The sequence below is a fragment of the Bactrocera dorsalis genome, chromosome 2 (genome assembly GCF_023373825.1).
Source record: "Bactrocera dorsalis isolate Fly_Bdor chromosome 2, ASM2337382v1, whole genome shotgun sequence".
Taxonomy (NCBI): Eukaryota; Metazoa; Arthropoda; class Insecta; order Diptera; family Tephritidae; genus Bactrocera; species Bactrocera dorsalis.
Window position 1 is genome coordinate 92,848,586 of NC_064304.1, and position 25,118 is coordinate 92,873,703.

Here is a 25,118-nt window from a genome sequence, read left to right on the forward strand (position 1 = left end):
TTCTAAACAATAAGACAAAACATGAGTGGGTTTGAATAAGTCATAAATCGTACTTATTTGGTGTGGAAATTAGGCCAATCATCAATAACTCATTCGAAATAAAAAAGGAAGCTACATTTTTTTGCCGATTATTATTTTTTTTTGTTTGAAGATTATCCAAAGAATAAGAAATAAAAAAAATTCAGTTGCAGTTTATCTAAAGAATTTCATAATAAGTGTCGGTTGTAAGTTTTGTGCTGTGTTCTACAACATAAAATTTTATTTTAAAAAATTTTACACAAAAAAAAGAATTTTTGAAATAAAAAGTCAAAGAAATTTTTTCCATACACAATAATTGTATTTGTTTTTATTTGTATTTTATTTGCATTTTTTAGCATTTTCATGCTTTCAACGGGCGTAGAAAAAAATTAAACAGTAATTACAAACAGTTTGAATAGAGAAAACATAAATTTTTAACAAAATAAAGGAAAACAAATGCGCGCTGCTAGGCATATAAGTTATAGATATTATAATAATTTGTTTTTCATTACAAAGCATATTGATTACATCAAATAAGAAACGTTTAATTTTTTTACAAACGAAACGAGTACATTGCATGCTAACATTAAGGGCTTTCAAAAGACAATAAAAACACTTACAGGGCAAAACAATAAAAGGTAAAGTGCGCAAGGTAGTACATTAAATGGCTGTGCATATATGTAGATATAACTTAGAAGTACAAATTTACAAACGAACTTATTTGCTAATATTTACGGTAGGCTTACATAATTTCACTGGTTCCACTATTGTTCGATATGCTAAAGACAGTTTGGCGGCGAAAGGCCAAACATTCCAGCGCCTACAGCTGCACTTAAAGAGCTAAAACTTAAATGCTAATTAAAACTTAGGTGTTTAATATGCGTTTACGCATAAAAATATGTATGCACACATATGTGTAAGTAAGTATGTACTAAGTATACAATTATTTGCGGTTTTTTTGTGTTTGTTTTTCTTGCAAACATTTAACATGCAACACTTAAGAGAAATCAAATACAAATTTTTGGACGTTTTTTGTTGTTGTGATTTTTTTTTCGTTTTTCGAATTTTGGACAATTATAAATAAATAAATTAGTATGGAAATTTAGTATTTCAAGTTAATGAGTTTAGTTGCTAAAAGTACATATGCTAAAGTAATACTAATTTTTTTATTAAAAAAATAAAAATAAAAATGTAAAATAAATTATGTGAAATAATTAGCTATTAATGAGGCGTACTTTTTTTAAATTATTTTAATTAGTTAATTAAATTAAATTTTAGTTAATTAAATTAATTTTATTGAATTAAATTAAGTTTTAGTTAATTAAATTAATTTTAGTTTAAATGTTAGTTTTTGCGTTTTTAATTCGTTTTTAATTGAAGTTTAAAATTAAAATTAATTTATTACAAATGAGATCACAGTATTAGAGATATAAGTTAATTTAAGTTTTGCTTTGTGCTAAATCTGCTGTGTTTTTCGCTTGAAACAGCAAGCGTCATGCCTTTCAACATAATTTTTGTTTTTTTATAGCAACTTATGCGCTGGTTAGTCGTTACTTGGCTTTGTTATTGTTTTTAATTAACAGTTATTTCTGTTCATATTTTCATACAGAGAAAGAAAATGTTTTTATGTTGAATTTAGTGGAAAGTTATTTGCTTTGTTTTTTTCTTGTTTGTAACGGTTTATTAATGCATAGTTTTTTATGCTTTTGCAGTTTTTGTAACTTTCTTAATAACATCGTAAATTTTAGACTAAATAATAGCTTTATAGTAGGCTAAACTATGGTAAATGTCTTGTATTTGCAGCTGGTTTCGAACCTTGCTGATATTTTTCTTATTACTTTTTGTTGTATTTTGTTAGATTTTGTTTGTGTTTTGAACAGCAATATTTGATAGCAAACAGTTTCGGTCTGTTAAACTTTTGAAGTCAACAATATAACAACCTATGAAAGCGTTTTTAATATAACTTCTATTAGTTTCTTAATTTTTTCCTTTGAGTTCTTCGCAAATTTCAGCGAATTTGTTTTCGTGTTTCATGGTTTTTTTAATTAGCTAAACTATGTTGTTTTTGTATATTTGTTTAATTTAACATATCTAATTTGAAATACATATTTGTTACTTTTTCAGTTATTTTTAATATTTAAAAATATTTCATACTAAAATCATCATCGAGTGTTTCGCACGCATGTGATTTTATAGTAGAGTTGTTTTCAGATTTGTTTTCCAAGATTTTATAGTTTTTTTGGACTTAATTAGTGCGGTAGATCAGAATTGTATGTTGTTTGTGGTTTGTTGGATTTCACAAAATTTGAGTGAAAGCTTTATATATTGACAATTGGCAGTTTATAATAATGAAAATAACGAATTCTCTTTTCAATACTATAAAATATGTGAACTGAGCTTTCGTTAACATATTTGTGAGTTTTAAAGCACCAAAGCTTTTTAAAAGCTTTCGAAACTGTCACTAGTAATTCAAAAGCACATTATGGAAAATACGTAAATACTTTATTTTTTTGCAAATAAGATTAAAAGTTAACGTTAAAAGTATTTTAGAAACATTTTTGTTGTGTTCCACTCAAAAGTCGAAAGCACATGTGTAAGAACTTTTAGCGTTGCCAATTAAATAGTTTGAAAACAAGGCAACATAAATGCTTGCTCTTTAAGCTGTAAACAGATCTAAAGTTGAAAAGTGATTTTGCATTTACAAAACTTTAAAGCTTTTCATCCAATACTTTTCAACTGCCAAGTGCCAATATACACGTTTCAACAATTAAATTCCAGGGATTCACCACACTTTGACAAATATGTATGTATAAAGTTTGTGAAAATATGAATCTATAAATGATAGCATTACTGTGTAAGAAATACTATTACCATATCCTGGTTGCTGCCCACTGACGCTGTACGCGTGTTGAGACCACGCAATATGGCCACCGGTATATTGCCAACAGACTCACTGTCATTTTCACTGCCAAACCGCTGTACCGACAATACGTTTGTGCTGTCGCTTTTCATACGTATGATTGAAGTGGTGTTTGTAGACGCTTCAGCAGTACTGATGGCGCTGTTGTTGGCGTTGCACTCGTTGCGCGCGTTCAGCTCCATATCGAGTTCGGATTCGGCTTCTTCGTATTCTTCCATATCGTAGTCTTCACTACCCAACAATGCATCATCTTCGGTTAGGTCGCTGTCTTCGGGCATTTCAGTGTATTCACCAAATATGTCTAATGGGAAGGGGAAGGCCGTAGGCGGTACCTCACTGCGATTGCCGCGCAATGAAAGTTCCGCTGTGGGCATTACGTCCAGTGGAGTATTGGGTGAGAAGGGCGATGAAAGCTCCGCATGCCAGTCCTGCACCATTAGCGGTGTTGTTGTCAACGATGATGGCGGAGTTGTTCGTGCAATGGAATCATTCGATGATGAATTTGTTTCGGCCTACAAGCTAGTGGCGCTACTCGTCACAATAGGCAAATCGCCGGAATGAAGCATGTGATGGGCCGAGTGATGATGATGATGTTGCTGTTGTGCAGCCGCTGCTGCTGCGGCGGCGGCTTGTTGTTGTTGCTGCTGCTGTTGTTGTTGACTAAGCTTGGATTCTTTCTTAATGCGTTGCTTGAGATGCACTTTGGCGTGGCGTTTCTTCTCGTCAGAGCGCGCAAACTTACGACCACAGATGTCGCATGAGAAGGGCTTTTCACCGGTGTGCGTGCGTATGTGCGTTGTGAGGTGATCCGAGCGGCTGAAAGAGCGCATGCAAATGCGACACTGGAAAGGCTTTTGACCGGTATGTATGCGGATGTGGCGGGTAAGTTCATCGGAACGCGAAAAACGCCGATCGCAGTTCTCTACGGGGCAGGCGTAGGGGCGCTCGTGCACAGGCGTTTTGCTGGGGCGATTCGGATATTTGCGTGGCTTCACCGGCACCAACTTGAGCGGCATGGTGCTCTGCTGATATACTTGTGACAGTATTTCGTGACCCTTGCTCGTCGACGGACTGTATTCAGCTAGCTGCACAACAGAGTAGCCAGACTGGCTGCCTTGCGATGATGGCGGTTGCATATGGTGCGGCGGTGTGGGATCCGAGTAGGCTTCTTGCTTTGGAATGATGCCACCAATTACAGACGCTGCAGCGGCGGAAGAGGTTGCGGATGACGGCCCAGGCACAACCAAGGACTGTTGCGCACCACCGTATTCGGCCGGCGAATCCAGCCACTGATACTTGGTCGCGGCAACGGATATTTGTTGGCGGTATTGTTGCAGCTCATGATTGGCTTGCGCTTGTTGCATGTCAGCAAGGCTGGTGAAGCTGCTGGTGCTGCTATAGCTTGGCGGCGGCTGCTTCAATATAATCGGCGAGCAGTCCATGTTAAGGCCGAGCAGCTCGACATGTTGTGCAGCCGCGCGCCCGTCATCGTAGCCGGCGGTGTGCATGTGATGGGAGGGTGAGGGAGTGGACGATGGTTGCGCCATATTTTGTTGGGCGGCATAATGCGCTTGCGCTGTGCTCTGTGGACCGGGTCCAAGTAAACTGAATATGGGCGGTTGAAAGAGTGTCTTATCGGGGCTGGGTAGACCCCAACTATTGCCAAGACCGGCGGACGGTGGTGACATTTGTCCAGGCAGCACACTCAATTGTGGCGAACCAATCTGTTGTTGGGCAGCTTGTTGATGCTGTTGCTGCTGCTGTTGTTGTTGTTGCTGCTGCTGTTGCTGGGTAGCGGCAGCGGCTGCGGCGGCTGCGGAATGCAGGCCGCTCATTGCTGTATTACCTGTAGTGGTGAAAATGCCACGATATGATATTTTGCCGCTATTGCTATTGCTAGTTGCATGCGTTTGTTGTTGTTGTTGTTGTTGCTGCTGTTGTTGGTGTTGTTGCGCATGCTGTTGTTGTTGTTGATGTTGTTGGTGATGGTGGTGTTGATGGGCGTGTGGTTGATGAAGGCTATGCGCCGTATGCTGATAATGTGTGTGGTGTTGTTGTTGTTGTTGCTGTTGTTGGTGGTGTGTATGATGACTATTGTGTTGCAGGTGTTGTTGCTGATGTTGTTGGTGTAAGGTATTGTGGTGTGTTATTTGGTTTTGTTGTTGTTGTAAGTGATGTTGTTGCTGCTGCTGCTGCTGCTGATGTTGATACGGGTGATGGTGGTGTGGTGAGTGTTGGCCGGCATGTTGTTGGTGGTGTTGTGTGTGCTGTGTCTGTTGATGATGATGTTGGCTTTGATGGTGTTGTTGTTGTGTATTGTTTTGTGTACTTGTATTGGCGGTATTATTACATAATGTCGTGCTAGTTGCTGATGTTGTAGTTGTTGTTGTCTGATTCTGACTTAGATGTGTAGGGTACATGGTACAACTATTATTACTTGTTTCTTCCTTGACAATTGCCAAAGTTGGCGGCGTGCTGCGCTCCTCCTTCAATGGACTGCACAGCACCGGACTGGTCGTGGGCTGGGGTTCGAGGGACAAATCCTCGGATTCGATGGAACCTGCAAATAATAGATGTAAAATAAACTCATTTATAATTGTGTTTATTGAAAACAGAGAATTCAAGAGCTTTAATTAATTAAGATGCTAAAATAAGTTTTTTTCTCTGGAAGTAGCTGGACGTTCTCGAAATATATGTGTGATTTCGTCCATACAACTTGTAGCTCTTTTTTCTACACCCCTCAATATAAAGAAAAAAAGTCAGCAACGTGTCAACTTACATGCTGCAACACCCAGCTGCACGCTATCAATTAATTTCATGCAACAAAATCATTCAGCATTTTTCAAGCGCTTCCACAAAAACGATATCCATGACCGAGTGATTTCCGCGAATGCCGCCCAGTAGTTGCCGACGCAAAGACGTTCGACGAACTTGACTGCTCGAATTGACAAAATCAAAATGCCAAACGGCAGCCAGCAACTCAGCGGCTGCCAACCAGCCAGCCAGCCAGCTAGCCAGCGAGCCAGTCAGCTGGACGCTCCTTCGCGTTTCGCGAGAAATCAACACGGGAGGTCGGCAGCAGCAGCTTCAATTGCGAATTGCGACATAAGAAAAATATCGAGCGCCGCGGCAATGCATTGAAAAGCAACAACAACAACAACAGGCGTGTTGGCTATAATGTTGATTGCCACCAAAGCATCAGCAGCATCAAATGGAGGGAAAAAAGTGCGAATGAAGCACAGCATTGGTGTGCAAAGAAGACTAATTACATTCCGAACACCGATGCATGGACACTCTCTAGCTGCTGATTTTTTTCATTCCATTTTTTCTTGTGTTGCTTTGTCTGCATTGCGAGCATTCGCGTTATTCTTCGGTTGCGAATTGATTGAGTTGCAATGCGCTTTAAATGTGGCTTGACATCAATCCTGCGTTCGCACTGTGGCCGCATGTGAACACTTGTTGCAGTGATTATGAGCAGTGCAGCAAACATACAAGCACAATTGTGTATGTGCAAGCAGTGTTCGAGCAAAACTACATGCATGCCATGTCTATGTTTGTTCGGAAGAATTCTTCAATGACGCAGTCAAAGCCAGTGCTCTTATTGCCGCAGTGTGAAGTATTCTCAAATGGCATTTTATCGCACTTTCATTTATTTTTTTTTTGTTTTCGTTTTTTTCTTTATTTTATTTTTTTGTTTTTGCTTTGATTACCGCGCTTCCTTACTGTAATTCTTATGTAGTTTCATATATCGTTGTTCTTGTGTTAAATTAAACCTGTGTTGAGTGCGACAGCTAGTCGATTTTTTTTTTGCTGGTGTTGTTGCATGCATTTAATTACACGTTTTTGCTTGGCAAAAGTGTATTTGATCGCTTGTGATTAAATAAAGTTGCCTTTTGTCAAGCCCTTCATCGATTTACACTTTCATTACTCTGGTAATCTAGCTTAAAAGCGAAGATGCTGTTGTAAGAAATTGTCGTCAGCATTCTCATTGACAAGTTTTAATGAGCTACGCACGAAATCCGAAGAGCTATCACTGTCGGGTTTTGTATTATCTGTAATCTAGTGGATAGAAAGCTAGCATACATAAGAGCATTACAGTCGTGTAGCACTTTTCGGTACTGTTCGTGCGGTATAAGTAATTAATTTTCGATATTTTACCGTATAGACCGAGTGCATAGCGCTTAATTTTCCTATCACTAAAATCACTTTCGACAGTTTATGTGCTTTCGCTAACCTAAGGTGAGCAGACAAAACGGCTGAAATTAAACTTCTGAAAGCCGCAAGACCCTTCGTGGGTACATAGAGGTCTTGTTATTCAAACCAAGAAGTTTTTGTCGCCACAAAAGTCCAATGTTCGTCTCAAAAGTCCAATCGTCTGAATGAGATATTTATCGCGAGGATCAACTAGTAAACGCAACATAGCATATAAATGTTGACTAGAAAAATTTCACTCACAAAAAATTCAAAAATTGATTCGTCACTTCCCGTAATAGGTAGAGAATACTGAACGAAAGTGCGCTTCAAGTATTCCAAAGAATTTTGCCATAATTTAAACGGACTTTGTACCTATGTGACTAACTGGAACTAAGAAATATTGGCATTAACTGCTTTGTGATCGGCTTCTTATATTTTTTTTTTGTGCGGTAAAGCTTGAAACTGCCGCCACACATCTGAAATTACGCACTAAATTGAGCGTTTACTCATTGCTGATAGCGTGTTTCAACGCTCAACTGAAATTTGCGGAAAAAATTATGGCTGTTATCTAACTTTTATAAAGCACACTAAACGGATCTTCGTGGAAGTTGCCTGAACTTTGCACCTCAACCGAATAATACGGAAATATTTAATCATTTCCGCCAACTTTTTAAAATTTTTTCTTATGTGAACCACCGTTTTACGAGAATTTGCTGCATCTCCGGAGAGTTCAGCGGAATTTTTAATGAATCTATTATGCTTAAGAGCTTTTAACATAAAATTTCGAACGTCAGCAGCAGAAGCAGACGTCAGTTCCGTTTGATTAAAGAGGAGAGAGAGAGAGATAGAGAGGGGAAAATAATGAGTGCAAGTTCCTGCGCCAGTTATTACGCGCAGCACACATACAGATATATATATGTACATATGTATGTATATACAAATATCCCGTTACATACTTGCATTTAAATCTTTTCGCGTTGCTAATAAATTATTATAAATTGCCAAAATTTTATGGCTTATTTTCAGCTAATAAATATATATGTATGTATGTTCGTATGTATATATGTATATGATATATTGTGCATGTTTTAGCCGCTGAGTTCATTGCGTCCGGACGAGTTAATATTATTTTATTGTTCTTAATGCACTTGGAAATTCGTTGGGGATTCTGCCAGTTTGTGACATGAAAAATGCGTTCGGCGTTGCCAAGTTTGGCGATTAAAAGCGACTTCATCATTGTCAAACAAAAAATCATATACATCTACATATACAATATAATATAAGAAGTATACTAAGCATAAGAAAAATGTTTCGGTTTTGTATGAAATATTTGCGATGCTTAAGATGGCAAAGTGCACAAAGCGTAATGGAAATGCGTTGCAGCACGAAAAATAAAAAATTTTGGTAGAAAAAAAAATGAAACAAATAAACAAAAAAAATTAAAGCAAAATAAATAGAAAACTCAGTCAAGCACATTTAAATGCGACAAACAGCAGCAAGTCGTTATATTTTGGTCACTTAGCATACACACATACATACATACACATACAAAAGCAAAGATTTTGACAATTTTCTTGCTGCTCTGCATAACTTTTCCAAAAACAATGCAACAATTTCTATTTGCGTGGGCACACCAAAATTTTTCCTTCGCCGCTTGCCTGCTGCCACTGTTGTTGTGGCCATTGCTGCCGTTCGTACTACTTGCTGACTTTCGAAATTAAATGTTTTGTGAAATTTATGATGACAGCAACTTTTTATGTATTCATAGCTAATAAATGTATTTTATTGGATTTTTTCGCTTCGAGTTTTTTTCTTTTGCTTTTGTTCTACGTTTTTGTTGCAGTAACATTTTCTTATACGAAATTCTTTTTGGAGACTTTTAGCCGCAAATGTATTTATACATACATCATAAAAAATATAATTAAGAAATATGAAGTAATTAATTGCTGCTGAATGCAGGCAGGATTTCTAAATAAAATATTTATACCTTGGCTAATTTTATATTTAAGTGGCAACTGAAAAGTGTTATGAAGAAATGTGGCAAGGGAGAATATTTAAATAATAATAATAAAAAATAATTTGATTTCTAGCTGTTAAAAATAAAATAATATAGGCATTTCAATTAGTGGCAATAATTTTATTTGAAATTTTTGTAATCATATTTTTTTTTAATTTAAGTTTTGATGAGATTTTTTCTTATGGCGTATGGAAGAGTTAAGAAAGTTTTATTTATAAAAGCTGTAAGTAAAAAAGGTTGAGCTTTTTACTTAAAAAATGTTCATTATTTCTTTAAAAATTTTAGAAATCGTAGGAAAATTTTTCTGAACAATCACATCAAGCCTTTAGACAACCACCTGTCTTGCCAGCATTTTGTTTTTAAACTTAAGAAAAATTCTCTTAATAACAACTTTAGCTTTTCTGGTGGTTTTCGCATAAAGGTAGTTAAAAAAATGTTTTTTATTTTTAAAAGAAGCTTAAAATCTCGCCCTTCCAACACTATATGCTATGGCACAATGTGATTGGTTGCACTGGAGATATACGACTGCAATGAAATCAGCTGAGAAAATACGAAAAAACTTTTTCGACTACCCAATATTATAGACTCTAGAGTTTGCTACAAATGTGCAACGAGTAACACTGGTCGACACAATTATTGGGTCTGACCGCGGCATATTAAATTCCAGTTTTCACCAAAAATAAGAGGAATAATTATTTTCTTTGAGTAAAGTTTGCTTTTTAAAAATTTTTTATGTTCCCATAGCCAAAACAGGTTCATTCGTATCAGCAAAATCAAACTTTAAGAGCTTAAAAGAAAAATTCGAGTGTTTTTCAATGTCCTGAAACAGAATTTGAGTATGAGAACAACAACCCAAATACAAAAAAAAAATATTTTTTGTTGACTTCTGCAATATAAGACAGCTAATTTGGTTAAAATAGTACAAGCGCCTAAGTGTAGGCAACATTTAATTTTTGTTTTTTTTGCTTTTACTTAACTAAAAATGCAAAGCTAAGTGGAAACATTTTATTGACATAATACTAAATAATAAAATAAAAAAATCAATCACTTATTTTTTTTAATTTATATACGGTAAAAAAATGTTAAAAAAAAAGGAAAATATATACTTAAAAACCATAAAGAAACTAACTTATGCAAAGCAAATGCTCATAAATGCCTGATTAAAGGCGTCTACAAGCCATCCGTCTAGTCTTGTCGCCATTTGCGTGCAATGGGAAATATTATGAAATTTGTATTTCCTTTCTGAAATGACTATATCAATTAAATTCAATTTGCTGCGCTTTTTTATTTACATTTTTGACGTTTGCTTTGTTTTCCAAACGAAGTTGTGAGAAAAAAGTGTAATCAAACGAAGCTAGTATGTAGTTTTGCGGCCGGGTGGGTGTTGCAGTGTCTTAAGCAAATTTACATTTAGCGTGCTTTACGAGCTCACAGATGTCCGTATCAAATACATTTCTTAATTCAATTAGAATGAGCGTATTTAGCACGAGATCAGCGCTATGACAGTCTGTGCGACTAAGAAGCCCAGCCTGACCGTTAGTGATAACTAGCCAGTAATTGTGGCATAAGGCCTGGGGAAACATTGACACTGAACGGAAATGTTTAATAGTATATACGACACGATTAATTAATACCGTTACTACAGTAATGTGACTGATAAACAGTTATGGAGTGTGTTCGCAAGTGTAATTGTATGTGTGCTTCTTACTAACATTTTAATTGGCCGAACGGTTTCTCGTTTGGAAGATATTTTGTAATAAATATTATGTAAGGAATGATAAGGCAAAAATTCGGTAAGCTACTTGGGGCTACTGGCAATTGTAAATACTGTACATATTAATAATTTAAATATTAATAATTTAATTTTAAAAAATTTTGTTACCCGAAACTTTACAATTAGTGTTGCCACATTTTTCAAACACAAAATTGTTACCACATTTTAATTATATTTTTTTTTTTTGTAATTTTTTCAGTTCAAAACGATTGATAATATTTAATAAAAATTAAAATTTGGAAAAAAAGTAATTTAAAATTGTAAATATTATTAATAATATTAAAAAAATGTACACTAAGCTATATAATCAGTGTTGCCACATTTTTCAAACACAAATTTACTACCACATTTTAATTATTTTTTTTTTTGTAATTTTTTCACTTCAAAATACGAGCTAATAGTTAATAGAAAATAAAATATCGAAAAATAATAAAAAAAATTTAAAATATTTCAAATTCAAAATATTTTTGATTTCATATAAATCTAACAGAATGTTTTCTAATTTCATGATTAAACAATTAATAATTAATTTATTACACATTATTGAACTAGTGTTGACCCAAAAAAAACTTAATTTATTATTTTTAAATTTTTGATCAATATAAAATATTTTGTAAAATCTAAAAAAAATCTCTTAAAATTGTGGAAAAGTATGCGCATATAAAAAAGAAAAAAAAAATATTTATAATAAAAAAAAATATTCTTAACCCTCTTCACATTTTTGTCCAAGACAACATCTTTCAGCGCCCATGTAAATCGAACAGCTACATTAATTTATCAATTTTTTTTACTAAAAGTAAATAACTCAAAATTTATTGTAACCTCGAAGAGATCACTCACAAGCAGACAAATGATACAAGAAAGCCAAAATAAATCGTCGAAAATTCTGTAGAACCTAACTAATAATTTTGACGAAATACAATGTGATTATTGTTTTCTCAATATTAAGAAAAAAAAAACAGGCAAAATAACAAAAACAATTTAAAAGTGAAAACATGGAAAACAACATGTTTTAACAAGATCTTAAGTGCCCTTAACACAACACTCGAGAGTCCAAAGTGTCTTTTCAGCAGTGCGCCAAAGCAGGCACACACACACGCGCGAGATAAACAACGGAAATAAAAATAAAAATTGTACAAAAAACAGCGAAGAAAAATATGAGAACAAGCAAGACATAGATAAATAAGAAGAAAAAAGCCTTAACTTAAACACTCAGCAGAATCAAGGCATGATCAGTCAAAAATGGAACGCAACTTAGCCAAGATAAATTTATTATTCGACACAACACTGAAGCACAGGGTCTTTTAGACAAGGAATTTCGCAAACAAGTATGTGTGAGTTTTGTTGTTGTGTATATACTACACATATTGTATGATATTTCATTTTCATTGTCTGCAAGTTTGTTTGTTTAACATTTGTAAGAAACTATATAATTGACCACTTATGTGTAATGGTCGGTTGTTTCAGTTGTTGTTGCTACAACGTACTTGGCGTGTATTCACAGAAAGGTTAGGTTGAAGTTGGGATAAGGAAACAAGAATTAGGTTGTTTGAAGGAGAGTTAAATAAACGGAAGTAAAACTATATGGACCAACTGTGATGCTAATCGATAAATTAACCGAAATATATGAGTTTTTCTTGTGCTCTACTCAGATCTACTGTTTCATCGCAGAATTTCGATTAGTTATATGGGGTGTATTGTGGTGTGGTCATGCATGCAGTTACAGTCGTAGGTTTATACCCAATTCCATCTCTGGTGAAGGCAGAGATAGAGGAAGGCCTTCACTCCGTTGAGAAATCAGGTGGAGAAGGACCTAGCTGCACTTGGTATCTTAAATAGGGGCCAAATAGTGAAAGGAAGAAACGACGGGTGCGCTGTTCATCAAAATATAGTTTGAAACCTAAACCTTTAAGGATGAAAGCCTCTGATCTTCAACTTACTTTACTGTTACCTTACCGGCACATTCGCTTATCACTTCCAACAACTTTAAGAATTAATGAAATATTAAAATCATAAATAAGAGAAACACTTCGGAGGTATCACTAAGATACCTTACAAAAAAACGCAAAAATGGAACCTGTTCAAAATGATTTTCAATGTTAAACAGCAGTGTAAGCTTTCGAAATAGAGCTGGTTTTCGCGCATCATAATTTATATGCGACCGATTTTAGGTTGAAATAAAACACAACTCTGTCAGCACAGACTTGTCACGATCAAGACTTAATATATACAATAAATATTCGGAGAGAATTTCATTTGTTAATATGTATGTATATGTAATGTAGTTCGCCGGCGCTGCTTACCTGTAATGGGTGGCGGCTCAACAATGGTAGATGGTCCGAAGAATGATGGAATATCGTTGGATGTGGTGACGGGCGTATTCAGATCGCCCGTCTGCGTATCACCGCACTGCGCGTCCGACGGCAATGACTGGTGCGACTGCTTAACCACACCGCTCGCGATATCTACGCCGTTGGGTGTGGCGACGACGCCACCTAAACTGGCTGCCGCGTGACCGCTCGGACTGTGTTGTGCGGAATTGAGCAAACTCAAATGTGTAGCGGAATTGCGTCCACTATTATTACTGTTATTATTTGTATTGTTGGCTGCGGTGACCGCGAGTGTTGGTGATGTTAGCGTCGCGTTCGCTTGCTGCACTGCGGTCGCTACTGTATTACAGATGTTATTGCTGCTGTTGCTATTGCTGCTGCTGTTGTTGTTATTGTTGTTAGCAACACCAATGCGCGTGAAATTTGTGCGTGAAATAGCAGCGCTGAGCGCTGAGTTTGTGCCTGCTGCCGCGGAGGTAGCTATATTATTGGTGGTCGGTGTATTGCACGCGCTGTTGCTGTTGCTGCTGCCGCACGCGATGGCGGTCTGATGATTGTTATTCGCCGTGGAGAGATTGTAGTGTAGTAGCGTTTGGGCGGCGCCCAAATGCCCACCGCCGAATGTATGTGATGGGGTGCTGAGATAGGTGGCCGCCGATGTGGCCGCGGTCGAGGGACTAGTCTGTGCGGTGGTCTTGAAGAGACACGTATCGAAGCTCAGCACATTGAAGTGTGCGGCGGCGGCGGATTCGGTTAGTAGGAATGCGTGATGCGATGGCGCCACAAGGGTTTCAAGCCCTTCCATGATCATGGCCGCTGATGGGGTTCCAGGGGCTACGCCACCTGCAAGCAGAAACGTAATAGAATGATTAGTTTAAAAGTTTGAAGTATGAATTAAGAAATGTGTATGAATATAATTATGTAGGAAGGCACTACAAGTTTCAAAAGCTAGTTTACTTATTCAAAAATTTATTTTATTATATTAAAGGTTGAATTGTGCTGGGTCACAAGAACATTAGTACACTGTAAATAAAATTGTTTTTGAATAAAATAATATTATGATTTACCACTAACGGGTTTTCAAAATATATTTGTTTTATAAGTATTCTACAAAAAAATATATAAGTATTCACGAAGTGGCTAGGATGCAATGAAAATATATTGGGATTAAATTCCCTACATATATATATACATATATATATGTATATATGTGTGAAAAAATTTAATTATTAAAAAAAATTAATAAAAAAAACTAAAATAAAAGAAATTATGATAATTAATTGTTAAAGCTAAAAACGAAAGAAGAAAAAAAGAGAAGAGAAAAAAATAATAATAATAAATAAGATTTGAAAATAAAAATAAAAATAAGAATAACGGTAAAAAATTGCTAAGGATAAAATTTTTTTTATATATTTAGTTTTTCACTTCATAGATCTTCAGGAAAGTGCCTTTGAATGTATGAACAAGGTTTGTGTCTCCGATGGAGTGTGAAATAGTAATCTTGAGCTCAATTTTAATACGTAATTAGTATTATAATAAAACAATATTTTAATTTTTGCTTGAGATTCAATAATACCAGTCTTATTTTAGACAGTATGCGCATGGTGTGCGACTTAGATAGAACTTAGGGCAGTAGTTTCTCACAGAGAGTGAGTACATATGTAAATGTTTTTAAAGGATTATAAAAATAATTTTCTAGCTCAAATTTGCTACTCGAGATATTAGAAATAATCAAAAATGCACAATTATAATTTTTTTCTATTGGGTAACCCAAAATTGCTTAGAAAAAGGTGTGTGTCTTTGCTAAAATTTAAGTATTTTCTAAAAAAAGAGTTTAATATGACTAACTTACTGATTTTTTTTTAGACAAATAGCATGTTGGAAGAAAAATCAAAGAAGAAAGTTTCAAAAAATACTAAAACTTCCGAAAATTTTCAATTTTCACAGTGACACCATAAGCTACTAACATGATCTTTGAAACAAATATAACAAATAACAGTCTACTATAACGTTATTTTAAATAAATTAATTAGTTTATTTTTAAATAAATTAATTTGTTTTTAATGAAATTTAATTTAATTAATTATTTTTAATAATATTTAGGCCAATTAATATTTTATTAATTTAAAGATTTTTATTTTAATTGCCATTACGATCCGCTTTCTGGTGAACAAATGTCAAAATCTTCTTAATTGAATTGCTTTGACAGCAATTAGCCGCTTATATTGCCAAACAGAAATATATAAAAGGTTGTTCAGAAACAATTACTAATTACAATTCTTCAAAAATTTCGACTAAGCCACATTTATGGTTACAAGTAATAGAAACTAGCAATTCATTCATTGGCGCAAACGCTCATTACATTTGTTTACATACACACTATATATTTATTTGATTATTTACGGCAGCAACAACAATAATAATGTAAAATATCAGCCACCAAATAGTCTGACATCTGTGCACCCACACACGACACGCACTTAGCCGATCAAGCCACAAGACACTTGATCGTGCGAACGAATGCGCTGACAACACAGCGCCACGCCAGCAATTGCAACGTGTCGCCAGCAACAACAACGGTGTTTAGTACAAATAATTGTTGTACACAATTGAATTGAAATCGATTAAGCACTTGAACGCAACTGGCCGAGTGACGAAGGAGTCTAGCAAATGAAGAAGCGCGAGTGACTTACATACACACACATGCATGTGATTTTAAGTGTAAAGGAGCGTGGTGTGTGATCAATACAGTGCGGGCGGTGTGCGCATAGACCAGCTACCAAAGTGTTCCAGTTCCCATAATGCTTTTTGGCAAGCTGTGTGCTAGGCGTTTTTGTCTTCAAGTCTCGATCGATCAGCACTGACCCACTTTCGATAGTCTTACATGTGTGTAAGTGTGCGCTTGTGTGCGAGTTTGAGTAGAAACAAGTCATACTTTTGTGAAAATTCGCTAAAAGCATGCGCGCATGCGCATCAATTGTCTCATAAAAATGTCTAAAACGCATGTGAATAAGTAAACGCCACTTTTATGTGCACATATCTTCATAAATGTGTATGTATGTGTTCGTGTTTAGTGCAGCTTACCAATTTTTTGAGCATTAAAAAGCTGTAAAAAATATCACTTGACAATTTACTTGGCGAAACGACATTAATTTGCCATTATTTACACACGAAATGTGCATACATATATTTATTAAAATATATTGACATATATGCTTATGTATATATGTATGTTTGTACACCTAGGTGCTCATATGTATACGCACAGCTTTACCCCAGCGACTGTAAGATTACCCATGTTTGTATGTATATTTGTCAATACACAAATGCGAATACACACATATGTACATATATGAATATATGCATCATCGCCGCCACTGATGTCACTAATTTAATTTCGTGCGTTTAATTGAATTTCACTTGACGGTGTAGAAAATGTCGAAATTGATTGTTTTATGGTCTTCTATTGTCTTTTAAATGTGTCATAAATTAGACGAGTGACGCTTTGTTAGAGTTCAACGCTTAGCTGTTAGACGTTGGCATTATTTCGTAAAAATTTCAAAAATTACTGCAACGCCTTGAAAGTCGGAATCATTTAATGAAAAAAAAACAAACAATTTTGCAATCCAAAAAGTGACAAAAAAGGACGCTTTTTATCATAAGTAACAGCGAAAATTTAAAATTATTTTTGCACGAAAAAAGTAGTAATAAATAAACCCCAACAACCTCTCAGCGCACAATAGTGGTGTTCACTTGAACTGCTCGGCGCTTGAAAAAACATCACTTCAGCAGCTCGCCAATTTTAAGCAGTGTCGCTACAACAACATCAACGCTCGTGGCACCGCATTGGCGACTTAGTCGGCATGAGTACCAAGTTGTAAGCAAATATACAGCTATACCTGTACATAGACGTAGCAGTGGAAGCCGCAGCGCCGACCTCACGGCTGCTCATTTTACTTGACTTTTTCACTGCTTTTTAATAAATTTTTAGCGCCTCCATGCAAGCACATATATGTATATATATCAGACATCAGACACATATATATACACATTCATATACGTATATATCCATATATATAGCCAAATATATTTATTATTTATGTAGTGGAGGCTCTTTCCAACAATTTGCTCTTCGCTTGAAGTGCACTTGATGTCAGCCTCTCTGCGCTAAAATAACTACTGTGCGCATTTTATTCATTTATTTAAATAAATAAAAAACATCACACTACTTCGCCCAAAACGCTGCTCTTCTTTGTTTTTTAAGCTTTTGCAAATTGTACGAGTTATTCATTGACGGAATTGCCGTGAAGTGTGTACGAGCACTTATGCTTTATCAACGGGCAAAAGTGAAACCGAAGTGTGCGAGCGCTTCTTATTTGTTTGTTTTTTTTGAACGAGGTGGCAATATTGTTTGCTTTTATATTTGCACATTGACGTTAATAAAGTGAATTCTATAATATATACTTCTATAATAGATATATAAATCTATTACTTAAGTAAAATTAATTAATATAATATTCTATCTGCCTAAAGTAAAAAAAAATATATTTTGTGTAAATTTCTTTCAGGGAATTTTTAAAATAATTTTTGATATTTTTTCAATTTATTTAGAATTTGCAACGATTTCCAATAAGTTTTCGTTGTAATTAATTAAAAAAAATGACCATGAAAATAAAGTGTTGCCTACCTTTAGGAGCTTTATAAAAATATTGACCATTTTTATTAGTTAAAAATGCAATAATATTGAAGTTTATGCACAATGCATAACGAATCTTTCTTTTTCTAAAAAGAATAAGAGATTTTCAAGTTAGTTTTAAACAATTTCTATTAGAATAATTTACTTTAGTGATTGCGCCTTAATGTAGGCAATTTTTTAGGGCGATTTCTATATAATACATAAGTACGTAGTACTTACAAATTATTAAAAATTTTTAGACATTTCCAATCAAAATCACTTTTTTCGAAAAGTTAGGTTTCTTAAAAATTTTAAATTACAAAACTAGTTTCATAAATATTTTGCAAATTTGAAGGCAAAATTTCCTCTATTCAATAACTTTTTAACAGTTTTGCACGTTTTAGCCTCTATTCTATGATCTCTCTTTCAAGATTAACTGATAAGTAAAGAAAAAAACCGAAAATTTGTGAATCTTGTGTCACTGTATGAAATAAGAATAAGTAACAAATGGAGCCAGCCTGCGCTAACAATCGAAAGATATAAAAAACCTACAAAAACGGAATTAGAATCACTTCCAATAGCAACAATGCAACAACAACAGTACCGCTGATACTGAATTGGAATAATTCATTCATATTTGTGACTAAACCAGCAAAGCTTGATCGAAAGCACACACATACATACACATGCATATACAAACACACAGGTACACATTGAAATTACCATAGAGTTATTGAAAAACCCAAAACAAAACATTATTCAACAAAAAAAATTTGCATTGCTATAAAAAAACGGCGACTACACGTCAAATACCAACAACTCACTGCCACAGCAATGATTCACAAACTAAACACACATATACACGCGCACACACGAATGAGTGTATTTAAGCATCTCATAAGAATCGCGCGCAAACGCTACGTTTCAGCAAACAGCAAAGCCGCGTTTAAGCTCGGCTTAGCCGTGCTATACTAAACAGGCGGCGACGCTGCGCGCTTGGCGCTGTGTAACTGGTGAATGGCTGTGCTGGTCTTGTGTGTATATGTATGTATGTATGTATGTGTGTGCTTGTGAGCACCTATGATCGGTAGACATCATTGACACTCCTCTTAAATGATGCAGCAGTTCCGAAGTTGTTGCTTATTTTGATTTCTTTATTCTTTTGCTGGAGTTTAGAAGTGGTTTTCTTTATATCGCGCTGCTTGGCCACAAATTTGCTTCGGTGCGCTTGTATGTGTGTGTGTGTTTGTTGCTGCTCAGTTGTTTTTTATTTCGATACGGTTGTCAGCAGAGCTCGCTTTTTGGCATATGCCGAGCGGGTGTTGCGATTTGCTTTGTCCACATAGAATTTATATAAGCAGATAAGCAGTGCTGATATTTTGTTGGTATTTTTAGTACAAGATATAAAGTTTTCTAACAAGTTTGTCGTTTTGCGTAAAATTTTGCTCTTTCCGCGATACTTTCAAAGGTAATTGTTGTAGAAAACTGTTAAATAACGTTTTTTTTTACATTTTCAAGTTATTTACAGTTAACTACACATATTTTTTTAAAGAAAAATATTACAGTATTTTAATATATAAAATATTATGAAAAAAATTATATTTTGTAAAAATAAATATATTTTTTAAATTTTTTAACATTTTATAAAATTAATTTTTTTTTGAATTTAAATAAAATTATTATTTTTTAATTGAAATTTTTGAATTTAAAAAAAATTAATTAATTTAAAAAAAATAAAAAAAAAAAAATTATTTTTTTTTTAAATTGAAAATCTTCTAATTATTTCGAAATTCTTTTTTTAATATTTAAAATATTTTCATATTTGCGAAAAATAATTTTGCAACTTTTTATAAATGGTAAAAATAAAATAAAAACAGTTTTCCAATTATTGAGATTTTTCTTATTTATTTCTATTTTTTAAGTGATTTTTTTGTTAAATAGTTTACAAAAATTCGTTTTTTTAGTTTTTTTCCATTTTTTTAATTTTTGTAAAATATTAAAAAAATACATTTAAAAAATTAAAAACAAATAAAAATTACAATAATTTTTTTTATAATATTTTACCTTTTCACAAAAATTTTCCAAATTATTTTTCTAAAATATGAAAATGTTTTAAATATTAAAAAAAAAAAATTAATTAAAAATTAAAACAAAAAAAAATGTAAAATATTAAAATATTATTTAAATTTTTTCTTGTTTTTTTTTCAATATTTTTAGATTAAGTTTTCGTTTTCGGGTCTAGATTATAGAAAAATTATTAATTTTGCCTAACACTGTGATTTTCTGTTACATTTTTTTTAACTGGCTGAGAACATACTACTAAAAAAATGTAACTTCTGGAAAGCAACAACAAAGTGCGTGGAACAATTTTTTCTGAAATTTTAAAACTTTTATCTCGCAACAACGAACTATTCATATCAAACCATGGCGCTAAATTAACCTCCTGCAGCTACACACATGTCTCCACTCCGCTCACCTCACACACACACACACACGCTCAAAAAGCACACAATATTTCATTAGCAGTTCGTTAAGTATGAATGACAATATTAAAGCTGGCTAATATCTAGCTAAATAGGCATTTCCATCGGCTTTTATAAATTCAAACGTACACGCACACATACCAAGCTATGCGCGTCCATATTAAGAAACAAACCAAATTTTAGTTTGAGCGGGCAAAAATATTTAAGAATGGAATAAGTTAATAACAATAATGCAAAGTTATATGGCAGTATTATTTTAATTAAGTATGCAACCGGTTTCAAGATGAGAAGCTGCTGGAGCTTGAACTGTGACTGTTGCGCTGCGCTATGGTGTTGGCTTGTGCTCTTGTTATTGTTGTTGTGTTGCTGTGGCTTACGGTCACCGGCTGTGGACGATGTGTTGCTCTTATGCTCTTTGCCGCCGCCAAGCGTCCACGACAGCACTTTAACAGCGCTGCGCCGAGACGCACCTTTTACGTCGCTATGCCGTCGACTGCGCTGCCGTTGGAGGCGGTGGTGGCTGCCTTGTACGCTTTTGGTGGCTCCTCTGTCGCATTCGCCTTGCAACGATTGTCTTGATGTTTTAAGCCGATGTTGTGATTTTTGCCATGGCTTTTAAGCGATATTTATTTTGAACACTTTTATTACTTGGTGTTTTTGTTGCTTGAGCCAATGGATTCTTGTAGCAAAAAGGCAGCTACATGATTGTTTTGGAGTCGTTGCGAGTGTGTGTGTGTGGATATTAAACAACGTTTTTATATCAATGTTTATTTATTTTTGGTGTTTTTGTGTTTTTTATTGTTGTTGCCCTCGGCTGTGTGTTGCTTTTGGCGGTCTGAGTGGATTTAAAAAAGTGCGCCACAAGTTGCTGCAAGCCGTACGGCAGGCTCTGGCTTGAGGTGAAGTGAATCGTTGCGGACCAGCCGCCGGTTTGGACTTTTGCATATTGGCTACTTAACGGCTCCATAAAGAGTGATATGCTGCTGTTTTTATTGTATTTGTGTTATTATTACTATTATTATTATTATTATTATTGTGGCTAGTGCCACGTATTGAAAGTGTGGCTTGCGCATTTTTGTTGCTATCGGCGAATTTTGCATTACGCTGGCGATTTTAGGTAAAAATATCTCTTTTATTTTTATTTCAACATTTATTGACTAAATTAGTTGGCATTTGTGGGGCTTGTGTAAAAATTTATGAAAAAGTACAAAAAAAAAATAAAAATAAAAAAATTAATAATAATAAAAAAAATAATATAAAAATATAAAAAATATAAATGAATAGAAAAAATAAAAAAAAAATAATGAAAACATGATAAAAATAATTAATTAATTAATAATTAAAAAAAACTGTTATTTTTTTTAATGTTTAAAATATTTTCCCATTTTAGAAAAAAAAAATTATGGAAAAATAAATTAAAAATATGATATTGAACAGAAAAAAACAGAAAATTCAATTCAAAACGTGAAATAAAATAAGAAAAAAAATAATATGAATTAAAAAAAAAAATTAAAAAATAAATAAAATGGAAAAAATTATTTTTTTTTATAAATAAAATATATATTCCTCTCAAATGAAAATAATTTTTCTGCAAAACAACGCGCTTTGTTCCGCTTATTGTTTTTGTATATTTTTTTTAATTTTTGCGTGTTGTGTATTTGCATATTTTTGCCTTAAATCTGACCTTGAAGCAATTGGCTGTTGTTTTAAGGCCAGCTTTTCAGCTCACTCAGCTCCATAAGTGGTCAGCTGCCTCATTTGATTGTCAAGAAATCAAAGTTTTTAATTTGAAATAGTGCTTGTCAGCTTAAATGAATAATTTGTGCAATGCTTAGGCAATTTTTTTTTTTTTTTAACAAAGAAAATAGCGCTCAATGCCAAAAAAATATAATAAGTACATATTATTGTTGCAGTTACAAATAAAACACCGCACAGTTGCAGTCATAATTTTACCTGTGCCCGTAATTTTTCCACAATTTTTGATAACAATCTGTTTCTCTGCTGACAATTCAGCAATATATTTCGCACACGAAATGCATTAAAATTTTTATTAATTTTATATGAGAGTATGTTGACATCTTGAAGCTGAACACGGGCGCACATTAGGTATTAACGAAAAAAGACCAACTCGTTCGCAAGTATGTTATGTATGTATGTATGTAATGTGCAGTTTTTATGGCCACATTGAAAATAAAGACTATATATTTGACTGCAGAACATGGTTGTTGGTTGTAGTAAAAAAATTATTATAATTTCGGACAAGTACTGCTAGTAAATTCCACTCTAATTACGAGTATATGAAAAACGTCGACCAGCACTCACCAGTTTGGTACAAAGATCAAAATTTTCAATTAAACCTTAATTTGGATAATTTTTGAAAACAAAAAAAAATCATTGTATGAGGAAACCTCTCGAAATTGAAAGATAAAATAACAAACATTAAGGAAGAAATAATTTACGGGTGATCTGTGGTCGGGAAAAGGAATGAGAGGGACGTGACTGAAATTTGAAGGGTTAAGAATGGTTTAGCGCGATTTCCGGCAAAACTATGAGTCCTACAAAAAATAGTTATATGGCAATGTTGTTGGTAAGAAAAAGGTCTCTAACTTTCCCGTACAGACTTTTTTGACATAATCTCAAAATTTTTATGAAACATTCAAAAAACCGAGTTTTTGGGGTTTTTATTTTAATCTTGTACAAAATTTTGTTTCTTTCACTAGATTTAGTGGAAAATTAATTTCCTATTATCAAAAATACTGTATTATTTAATATTAAAATTTTTTTTCCTGCTAATATTACCGTAATATCAAAAAAATTCTAATTTTCATTCAAAAAATTTCGAGTCAATGTATAAATTTTTTTCTTAAAGTCATTAAGCTTTATATTTGCGGAAGTGTCTACTTTTTAACGATGTATACATTACTATGGCAGACTTGTTCAAAAAATTCAAAAAATACTCCTATTCAATCGGTTCTTAATTTCCTTATTTTATATAATTTCCAAAGGCCTCGCAATGCATTAGTAGAAATTTTGCATTAGAACCTATGAAGTGTTAAAATTCCTGGTAAATTACACTTTTAGCTTATGTACATACACGAATACATACAGTAAGATGTTTTCCGCTACAGCCTAACAACTACCAGCGACTTGTCCAACTTCTAAGGTGTCACAATGCCCAACACGTCACTTTTTTCAGCGCGTTTTCTTGGTCTTTGCCTGCTTATGCCGACGCGCAACATTGTATTACATTTTGTCTTGTTTTTTTTTTTGTTTTTTTCCATGTCATGGATATTCAACAATGCACAAATTGTGCGTTGAGTAGAATATAATAAAACAAACAACTGCATTCACATGCCCGTGTGACAGCGCGGCAGCTGCCGGCGGCGACAAGTGGCGACCACTGCATGCTGCTCTGCGTGTGTGTGTGTTTTCATAAAAAATTAGAAACGAAAATATTTGCTTGCGGCCACACGAGCGACGTGTGATGTGTCAAAAGTTTATTTTTATTTTTTTTTTCTCATTTTCTTTTATTTTTTCTAAATTTAAATGCGCGTCGGCCAAGTGAGGCACTAACTAAACAGGCTACTGTTGGCTATTAGGTGCGCGCTTGTGCGTGCATTGTACCAGATATGCATGCGTGTGTGTGTGTGTGCTGTTGTAAATATTGCATTCGCAACCAAAGTGACGTGAGAAGCTGCTTTTGTGTTGCCACCAATGTTTGCCGTTATTATTGAATGCTTAAGTAAATAACGATGAGTTCTGAGCACAACGCCTGTGGCTGGCTAATTGTGCAATCATCAATTTGTTAAGTTGTTAAGGCAACACAAGCTGTGGCATAAAGCGCTTGTCAAAGACAATAAGCGTTTACTCAAGCTCAGCTCAAACGCGCATTATGGGAAATTCGACGATAAACTCTCTCGGGCTAAACGCACCAATGCCCAACGAACACATGCACACGCAACACGCATACCGGCAGACAGCAATTTCCCGCAAAGCATTTACATGGGAATATGAATTGCAACAACAATAACAACAGTAACAAGAATAACGCCGAAATCGCCTCATTTGACCGTGCCGTTGTCGCTTTTGTTGCCGCCGTTAATCGGCCAGTGGTCATGTGGATTGATTGTCCATTTATTGCCGCATTGTTGTTGCCACATAAATTTGTTTGTGTTGAATGTATTGGACGAGTGCTGTGTGTGCTTGTGTGTGCGCATAAAGAAAATCTCCGCATATTTAAGCCGCCGATAAACAAACTATAAATATTTTTACGGCTGACTATTTTCATATTTTCCGTCGCTAATGTCGCTGCGAGCGCTGCAGTCACGCCGACAATGTTGCCACACTGCCACAAATACGCTTGTGTGTCTATAAACAATTTTTTCAAGCATCATTTGTCGGCAAATAGATATGAGAAAAGTGGCCAAATTCAAAAAAAAAAAAAAAATCCAAAAAAAAAAGAAAATTAAAAAAATAATAATTTTCTCATCACTTGTCGCTGCTAAGCGCTCAAACATTTTCGTTTTGGGCAAATTGTTATTGTTGGCCATTCGGCGTGTTGCAGTTTATTAGTGGTAAATGTGCATTTTTATTGGCATAGGCGCGGGTGTGTTGGCGTTGCAGCGCTGTAATTGACTACAAAGTCACACGCGCGGCAAGCCAACGCGGCAGTCAGTCAAATTACTACAAATATACTATATATACTTA

General features: G+C 34.4%; 1 protein-coding gene across 4 annotated transcripts in view; it reads right to left on the reverse strand.

Moving 5' to 3' along the window:
- Positions 1-315: 315 nt before the first annotated feature.
- Positions 316-25,118, reverse strand: part of LOC105233778 (hormone receptor 4) — a 126,009-nt gene continuing 101,206 nt past the window's right edge. For 3 of the 4 annotated variants that reach the window (XM_049447883.1, XM_049447884.1, XM_049447885.1), the window contains exons 4-5: positions 13,227-14,096; positions 316-5,498 (exon numbers count right to left, since the gene is read on the reverse strand). In XM_049447883.1, coding sequence (XP_049303840.1) covers positions 3,451-5,498; positions 13,227-14,096 — 2,918 coding nt within the window. In that variant the 3' untranslated portion in view covers positions 316-3,450. The remainder of the gene's footprint in view (positions 5,499-13,226; positions 14,097-25,118) is intronic. The other variant, XM_049447886.1, reaches the window with a different exon arrangement.